General features: G+C 45.9%; 1 protein-coding gene across 1 annotated transcript; it reads right to left on the minus strand.

Annotated features, from left to right (window-relative positions):
- Positions 1 to 93: 93 nt before the first annotated feature.
- Positions 94 to 9,603, minus strand: LOC124593931 (trichohyalin-like). The gene is made up of 3 exons (XM_047132281.1): positions 6,313 to 9,603; positions 6,171 to 6,226; positions 94 to 576 (listed from the first exon to the last, which is right to left on the minus strand). The coding sequence occupies exons 1-3, from the start codon at positions 9,601 to 9,603 to the stop codon at positions 522 to 524; spliced, it is 3,402 nt and encodes a 1,133-aa protein (XP_046988237.1). The 3' UTR covers positions 94 to 521.
- Positions 9,604 to 9,825: the final 222 nt, after the last annotated feature.

Genomic DNA, 9,825 nt, shown 5'->3' on the forward strand with positions numbered 1-9,825 from the left:
AAATTTCCTTTCGTAGCTTATGTTGCAGACTGGTTGCAATGTAGAAGAGGAATTAGGAGATTATGGAAATGTGAGCAGGTATTGAATACACTATTTATGCTTCCATGATACCGTTTAATGTTGTATTTACCACATGACAGGTACAGGAGAATTTGTCACAGCAGTATACAGGTGGAATATACAGGAATGTTCTAGCTAGCGCTACACGAACTACTCGTAATCTGAATATTAACTACGTTTCTTGGTTCTACACTACAACGAACTGTAAAATACATTGTCGATTAACACAGTAACAGATCGATAAAAGTCTGACGTTACAAATCAGTGAACAGACACTTTATCTTCGAAATAAAAATATTTTGTTTTTTTTTCCTGAGAGAAAAATAATTTATTCTCGTCTTTGTATACGAGTGTGGTCCCTAGAAGCGTCGGCTGGGGTCTGCACTACGGCTCGGCTGGCGGCGACTAGCGGCGAGGCTGGAGGCGGCGTCGGGGGGTGGAGAGGTGGCGTCGGGGGCGGCTCATGCGGCGGACAGCGCGGAGGCGGTGCCGCCCCCGGCCAGCTGCCACAGGCTCCTGTCCAAAGCAGAGGCCGAGTCAGTTATCAAAAAAACTTAGCGTTTCGTCGATCTCGAGATAATTAAAGACAGAGCACTTAGCTCAGACAGGCTAGAACGTAGGAATCATGCCAGTATTCATTTGAACTGATTTAGAAAAAAAACGTGAACCTGGACGGCTGGGCATGAACTGGCGCTCGCTCTTTTTTTAATACACTTAAGAATGCTAGAAGGAATAGTTATGTAGTGCAGTGTATGCTTCTAAGAAATTCCCTGAAAGACTGAAACTGCTTATCGAGCTCCGAACCCCGAGCCTTGCCTTGCGCGGGCGATCCTCTTGGAGGGAAGAGCACTATATAAGCGTGTTTATCGAGCGAAGTGGCGCGGTAATAAGCCACTGGACCCGCATTCGAAAAGTCCATGGTTCGAATATCCTGTCTGGTCATTCAGCTTCTGATTTTCTTTTGACATTTCCAAGCCTGTGCTCCACCTCTAATCGTCTGATAGTCGGTGGGTGTTAACGCGTAATGACTGTTCCTTAGTCTTTAAGACTAATTGATCACATCTGCAATCTAGCCCTTAATGAACCAGACGTTGACGGGAAAGTAGATTATAATCTTCATACACTTTAAACCAGGGTAATTAGTGTATAGTATTCACACGATACGTAGTTCGCAAAGAAACCAGCGGATTAACTGTATTTCAAAATGAGTCAGTGATATATTACAAATCACGAAGTTACAATCGTACAGCAAAGACTCGTATATTGCCTACAGTTACTCTCTGTCACAAATACGTGTCAGCAGCGCATCTAGGAAAACATTAGCCTCAGTTTGGGAAAATACAAGCAGATGTTAACTGTATGATAGAATAGGTACAAAAGACTAAGATTAGTATTAAATGGCACCAGTTTTCACCACAGCTAATGTCTTGTAACCAACTTGAAAATGTTTTAGAACAAGTATCTCTGATTTCGAAACATAATACCACCTTCTACGTCTAACAGCAAGAAAACTGGTACAGAGAAAGAGAGAACATTCGTGGAAATGTGACACCGATATTGACTAATTCGTCATGAACGTCATTGAACACCGCTCTTTTCCGACAACTTAGCATTCCTAGTCTGTATGCTAAACGGAGTACTAATGGTCGTGCGGCAGCGCAATTCTGAAAGCGCCTCCCTCTGTAATCGGGGACTGAAATCGATTCAGCGTCAGCCACTGACGGCGCCAGGTGGGCGTGGCTTTGTCACGTGGGCGTGGTCAGCGCCGCAGGTTTGCGCATGCCACGCCCATTTCATCAGCTGACAATGAAACAGTTGAACTGCAACTCAGAAACAGAGCGGTGAGAACGAACTTGAGTTAGCTACTTTCTCTACAACAATTCATACTGGAAACATTCGACATAAGGTCAAGTTCGTCCCCCATAATTTTCAAGGCCAACCACATAACGGCAGCTGTAACGTTTCATGTCGAATGAGAACAAGCTCACAAAAAATGGTGCTTCGGTGAAAGAAGATCGAGACAGAGACAGCTGAGCTGTTGAATTAAAAGCGTAAGACGATTTGAGAGAGACATACGTTCCCTCTGTGACATGAATATGAAGGCATCATGAATGGGATACAATCCCAGAATGAAAATCGGTGTAAGTACGAGTATTCTAAAGGGGAGTAAGTAACTGGGGTACTTCCATGCGTCACACAAACATCCGAAGTTCGTATGGCGGAGGGCCTTTCCTTTCCAGCAGCCGGCGAAGTGATCCACATACAGGGTGGAAAGTGTTTAAACCGACAAACTCTGGGAGATTGTATGGGATATCAAAATAAATATTTTTCCCTAATGTCATTTTTTCCTATGAGGAGTATTTAAACCGGTGGAGGCCTTATTACGCTCTTCTGTTGTTAGAGGCCGTATTACGATCTTCAGTTGTTAGAGGGCGTATTACGCTCTTCAGTTGTAGGCAACTGCTGTCCTCCAGTGTAGTAGTGCATTGTCTCTGTTTGCTAATGGAGCGTTGCGCCTGGAGTGAGTACACTGATATGGTTGGTGCGTACTACGTAGCGCACCACAACGGACGAGCTGCACAGCGGGTTTATCAACAACAATATCCTAATCGCCGTATCTCGCATCATGCGAACTTTGCTGTTGTGTACCAACTTCTGCGTGAGACCGGGCCATTTAGCAGATTACCTGGAAAGGGACGCCGTCGCACGGTAAGAACGTTGCAAATTGAGGAAGCTGTCTTGCAGCATGTGGAGCGGGATCCTTCAATCAGCACTTGTGCAATTGCACGTAACATGGGGACGAATCACACGAATGTAAGAACAGTCCTTCGAGAGCAGTTGTTACGTCCATTTCACTTACAGCCTGTCCACAACCTGTAACCAGTTGATTATCCACCCAGAGCACAGTTTTCGCAGTGGTACCTGGGACACATCCTACATTTCCATCCTTTGTGTTGTTTACCGATGAAGCAACGTTCGGGCGTGATGGAGTCTTCAACATGCACAATTCGCATGTTTCGAGTGAGGATAACCCACATGCCACAGTTACTAGCGCTCATCAAGTGCGGTTCTTCGTTAATGTGTGGCTTGGTGCTGTTGGGGACTGTTTAACTGGGCCGTATCTGCTACCTAGGCCATTAAATGGCAGGCACTATTACAATTTTCTCGCCAGAGCATTACCAGAATTGCTGGAAAACGTCCCGCTTCCTACAAGACAACGCATGTGGTTCCAACATGACGGGGCGCCGGAACATTTCAGTCGTCGTGTGCGTCGATTTCTGGACCGACGGTTCCCAGAAACGTGATTGGCATAGGAGATCCTGTACCATGGCCTCCTCGATCCCCAGATATGTCCCCTCTGGACTTTTTTGTTGGTTTAATTAATTTGTCGCCAGAGAAATCTTCCTCTACCGGTTTAAATACTCCTCATAGGAAAAAATGACATTATGAAAAAATATTTGTTTTGATGTCCCCTACAACCTCCCAGAGTTTGTCGGTTTAAATACTTTTCATCCTGTATACAGCATAGTTTTGACCAGTTTGACTGGAAGGCGAGCAATGTTGCAATAAACCGCTCCTTACACATACGAAGGAACGCCAGGAGCGAAAATGACGCTAAGTCCCAGCAAAGATTCTCGTCATCGGTGTAGGTAGAAGCCAGTACTATGAGAGTTTTTGCCTAAAAAAAGACCACTTGCACACCAAGACTTTCGTCGTATTATTGTTATTATTATTTCATTATTCTTGTTACGTCTCCTCCACGTGCTCTCCTCAAATTTATTCGCACTGTGAATAGCGAACGAAGTGCCTTTGTAACTAGGACTATTTTAAAATGAGTGCTGCCTTCTCTGGCTAACCTCTACACTACTTGGTCAAAAGTATGGGAACACCCTCACGTATTATGTAATTGCTCTCTCAGTCTCAAGGCAGGTGGACCGCCAATACAAAAGGTGGCGGAGACTACGCTGTTGTCAGTAGAGAAGCAGTAAGAGCGAAATGAATCGGTCAGAAGAGCTTAGCTACTTCAAGCATGGACTAGTATCGGATGTCACGTTAGTGACAAATCCATCAGGAACATTTCAACTACCGGTGACGCGACTGTGAAGTCGGAACGCGGAGGAATAAATAACCTCAGGTAAACCAAGGCCAGGCATACTTCTTGTACGGGCCGAGAGAGTCTGCCGAGCATTGTGGAACGTGGTTGTAAAAAAATGCACGAAATCAGCGAAAAGAATCATTCGTAGGTTCCAAATTTCTACTAGCAGTCCAGCTCGCACGATGGCTGACCGTAGCGAATTTAAAAGAAGGGGAGGGGGGGGGGGGGGAGTACAGTGGTGGAGCAGTCCCTCATTTCTGTAGTCTGTGCTAACCGGCGCTTGAGGTGACGTAAAGAGCTACGCCATTTGGCAGTGGCTGACGAGAAATCACTGACTTGGAGTGATGAGTCACGCTATCTGCCGTACAAATTCCATGGAAGGCTTTTGGTTTGGCGAATGCTTGGAGAGCGTTACATCCCGTCATGTGTAGTGTCAGCAGTGAAATATCTATCAGATGGAACTACGATACGGGAGGTGTTTTTCGTGCTTACGATGTGTTCCTCTCGGTCCGCTTAAGAAATAGCTGTATGAGGAAACATATGAACAGATTTCACAGCAATGGGTACTGCGCCGAGGAGGACTCTTTGTGTGAGCATGACAGTGGTCCTTGTCACAAGTTACATCTATGAGGCAGTGCTCTGTGGACAATAATATTACTGAAATGAAATAGCCTGTCCAGAGTCCCGATCAGAATCCAATCGAACACCTTCGGATCAGTTATAACGCCGAGTTCGTTCCAAATCCCAGGGTCCGATATTACTACCTTCCCTGGTTTCGGCTCTTGAGGGAGAATGGGCTGCCATTCCTCTACATACATTTAGACACCTCGCTGAAGGTGTTCCTAACAGAGTTCAAGCTATCATAAGGGCGAATCGCCACTAATAGGTGTCGGGATTCTTCTGGTCAGTTAGTATACATCCACACTTCGCTAGCCACAGTATGGCCAGTGCTGAAGGATCCACGGGGTGTCGGCATAATTTCCCTATTCCTTGTTGTACTACTAGTGGCTGTAATATTCTCGATAGCTCTATGTATGAAGCCGGATTCCCCTACTTTTAACGTCGTAGCAATTCGCGTCCTGTAGGACGGAGGAAACAATATGTGCCTAACCTAAGCCTGTGTGAATTTTGAATGTAACATTTTTTGCGATACTGATCGCTTCTCTCGTGGGACCCGTATTTGCCGCGTCTAGCTATAAATGTAGTCGATCCACGTAAAATCTGCCTCGTCAGACGCTCAGTAAGACCTTGTTTGTCTTTATTGTTGCCACTTACTAAATACCTACTTATTCTCTTTTTTTTTTACCATCTAGACTGTAAATTGATCAGGAACTGCAATCCATAAGACACAAGAGGACTGAAAAATGGTGGACAACTGGGAACACTGGCTGCGAATCGTAACACCATCTTCCATATCTAAGAAAAAAGTATAGTGCAGAGGGAGAGAGTCTCCTGAAAATAAAACTAATGTGGAGCGTTTAGTGAAGTACAATATTGGAGATTGCAAGATATTAGACCCTATTGTTCCTTTTCGTTTAATAGTTTTACGAGCCGTGCTTCTCTTAGACATGATTATTTTCCCTTGCAAGTATCGTGCATACTTCCCTCACAATACAACTATCAAACATATGAAGGGCTTATTTCAATAGTGGTAAAAGTCCATTCCCTCCACTTTTCTGTCTATAATGCTTCTGAAATTAATGAGCCAAATAAACAAAGAAAGGTTCATCTCTAGCAAGAAGCCATATGCTTGAATATTTCTGGTATCTCAACTGCAGATTTTTCAACGCTCATTTAACTTTAGGACTCCGTCTCTCAATATGAACAAAAATGTACTTGTACCACAATTGAAATAAGCCCTTCATATTATGTGTGCCACTTTCAATCGTCACAAAGTATATCTGGGTGCTGCTGCAGTTAAGAATGTGAAGTAATGGGACAAGAGGTTATAAATGGAGCACAGCGAACTTTTGCTGTCTACAGCAGTCTATACTACAAATTTCGGTGGAAGTACCTGCCAACTCCGTCCCAGTTCATCTTCCCAGACGAAGCCTCGCTCGCGGATTCGTCCTGAAACACCAGAGAAAGTGTCAGACTAAGGCAGTGCATATGAAAAGCACCAGAAGAGATAAAAGCGTCAATATTGCCTATCTTACCACACTCCAGTGTCTCTGCACCCCTTTCTGCGAGTGGTCCATCCATTGAATCAGGATTAACACGATAGAGGCGATCCAGAGGTTAATATCGAGCGGTAAGCGTCCCCAGCTGAAGGACTCAGTCTTTGGTAGGAATATGGCGGCTGCCCGTGTATTATCAGCGGTACTCCTGGTGTCTGAAACTGCTGATCCGTCAATGTCGCCTGCCTGGTTCTGTCGACCAGCTGGTAAATAACTCATAACAGAAGCAGCATCTGTTCTTCGATCCATAAATAAGGAGGAACTCGTGAGTCGTCGTCCAGTGCTCAGCGTTAGCTCCTTCTGCAGACGACGATTTAGTCGATCTCCTGAAAGAGGCAGAGACGTTGCTAGTCTAACAAGAGATTGCTTCCGAAGCAGATCCACGTTCCGCCGCTGACTAAGACTGATTAGGTAAGATTTAATCACTGATCGCTTGTGTGAGATGTCTCTCGACAAACGAACTGCAGTCCATTGATAACGATGCTTCCTAGAAGAATCTTCAGCATGTACCACAATATTACGCTCTTGGCGACGATCCAGCGATGAAGACCAGGCAAGTGAATGCCTACTAGAGGATTCACGAGACAAATGTTCAGCTCTTCTTTCTTGCCGAATATCCAGGGAGACAGATCTGGTAGTTGATAGCCTCTCTGAAGTATCCTTTGAGAGCTGTTGCATTTTTCGTACCTGGCGAAGATCTAGCTCTAAAGATCTCACAAGTAGACTCCTTTCAGACGACTCTCGAGAAAGATACTCAGCACTTCGTTCATGCCAACGGTCCAAGTAGACAGACCTAAAAGTCGATTGTTTTTCAGAGGCACCCATAGAAAGTCGTCCCATATTCCGTACCTGGTGACGATCTTGTGCCAAAGACCTAGCAAGTAACCTTCTTTCAGAGGATTCTCGAGACAGACGATCAGCACTACCTTCTTGTCGACGACCCAGGGAGGCAGATATAACAGTAGACCGTCTTTCAGAGGCACCCCTAGAAACTCGTTCCATATTTCGTACCTGGCGACGATCTTGTGCCAAAGAGGCCGCAATTACACTTCTTTCAGAGGATTCTCGAGACAGGCGCTCAGAACTTCGTTCTTGCCGACGATCCATGGAGACAGATATAACAGTGGCACGTCTTTCAGAGGATTTCGTCAGAAGTCGTTCCATAGTCTGTACCTGGCGCCGATCTTGTTCCAAAGACCTAGCAAGTAACCTCCTTCCAGAGGATTCTAGAGACAGGCGTTCAGCATTTCGTTCTTGCCGACGATCCAAGGAGACAGATCTAGCAGTGGAACGTCTTTCAGAGGATTTTGTTGGAACTCGTTCCATAGTCCGTTCCTGTCGACGATCTTGTTCCAAAGACCTAGCAAGTAACCTCCTTTCAGAGGATTCTCGATACAGACGTTTAGCACGTCGTTCTTGTCGACGATTCAGGGAGACAGATCTAGAAGTGGATCGTCTTTCAGAGTCATCCCTAGAAAGTCGCTCCACGTTCCGTTCCAGGGGACGATCTCGTTCCAAAGACGTAGCAAGTAACCTCCGTTCAGAGGATTCTCGAGACAGGCGCTCATCACTTCGTTCTTGCCGACGATCAACGGAGACAGATCTAACAGTGGAACGTCTTTCAGAGGATTTCATTGGAAGTCGTTCCATAGTCCGTTCCTGGCGACGATCTTGTTCCAAAGACCTAGCAAGTAACCTCCGTTCAGAGGATTCTCGAGACAGGCGCTCAGCACTTCGTTCTTGACGACGATCAAGGGAGATAGATCTAACAGTGGAACGTGTTTCAGAGGATTTTGTTGGAAGTCGTTCCATAGTCTGTTCCTGGCGACGATCTTGTTCCAAAGACCTAGCAAGTATTCTCCTTTTAGAGGATTCTCGAGGCAGGCGCTCAGAACTTCGTTCTTGTCGACGATCCAGGGAGACAGACCTAGAAGTGGATCGTCTTCCAGAGTCATCCCTAGAAAGTATTTCCACATTCCGTTCCAGGCGACGATCTTGTTCCAAAGACCTAGCAAGTAACCTCCGTTCAGAGAATTCTCGAGACAGGCGCTCAGCACTTCGTTCTTGCCGACGATCCAGGGAGACAGATCTAACACTGGAACGTCTTTCAGAGGATTTCATTGGAAGTCGTTCCATAGTCCGTTCCTGGCGACGATCTTGTTCCAAAGACCTAGCAAGTAACCTCCGTTCAGAAGATTCTCGAGACAGGCGCTCAGCACTTCGTTCTTGCCGACGATCAAGGGAGATAGATCTAACAGTGGAACGTCTTTCAGAGGATTTTGTTGGAAGTCGTTCCATAGGCCGTTCCTGGCGACGATCTTGTTCCAAAGACCTAGCAAGTAACCTCCGTTCAGAAGATTCTCGAGACAGGCGCTCAGCACTTCGTTCATGCCGACGATAAAGGGAGACAGATCTAACAGTGGAACGTCTTTCAGAGGATTTTGTTGGAAGTCGCTCCATAGTCCGTTCCTGTCGACGATCTTGTTCCAAAGACCTAGCAAGTAACCTCCTTTCAGAGGATTCTCGAGACAGACGTTTAGCACTTCGTTCTTGTCGACGATTCATGGAGACAGATCTAGAAGTGGATCGTCTTTCAGAGTCATCCCTAGAAAGTCGCTCCACATTCCGTTCCAGGAAACGATCTTGTTCCAAAGACGTAGTAAGTAACCTCCGTTCAGAGGATTCTCGAGACAGGCGTTCATCACTTCGTTCTTGCCGACTATCAACGGAGACAGATCTAACAGTGGAACGTCTTTCAGAGGTTTTTGTTGGAAGCCGTTCCATAGTCCGTTCCTGGCGACGATCTTGATCCAAAGACCTAGCAAGTAACCTCCGTTCAGAGGATTCTCTAGACAGGCGCTCAGCACTTCGTTCTTGCCGACGATCAAGGGAGATAGATCTAACAGTGGAACGTCTTTCAGAGGATTTTGTTGGAAGTCGTTCCATAGTCCGTTCCTGGCGACGATCTTGTTCCAAAGACCTAGCAAGTATTCTCCTTTCAGAGAATTCTCGAGACAGGCGCTCAGAACTTCGTTCTTGTCGACGATCAAGGGAGATAGATCTAACAGTGGAACGTCTTTCAGAGGATTTTGTTTGAAGTCGTTCCATAGGCCATTCCTGGCGACGATCTTGTTCCAAAGACCTAGAAAGTAACCTCCGTTCAGAGGATTCTCGAGACAGGCGCTCAGCACTTCGTTCTTGCTGACGATCAAGGGAGACAGATGTAACAGTGGAACGTCTTTCAGAAGATTTTGTTGGAAGTCGCTCCATAGTCCGCTCCTGTCGACGATCTTGTTCCAAAGACCTAGCAAGTAATCTCCTTTCAGAGGATTCTCGAGACAGGCGCTCAGCACTTCGTTCTTGCCGACGATCAAGGGAGATAGATCTAATAGTGGAACGTCTTCCGGAGGATTTTGTTGGAAGTCGTTCCATAGTCCGTTCCTGGCGACGATCTTGTTCCAAAGACCTAGCAAGTAACTTCCTTTCAGAGGA

The sequence above is a fragment of the Schistocerca americana genome, chromosome 2 (assembly GCF_021461395.2).
Source record: "Schistocerca americana isolate TAMUIC-IGC-003095 chromosome 2, iqSchAmer2.1, whole genome shotgun sequence".
Classification (NCBI taxonomy): domain Eukaryota; kingdom Metazoa; phylum Arthropoda; class Insecta; order Orthoptera; family Acrididae; genus Schistocerca; species Schistocerca americana.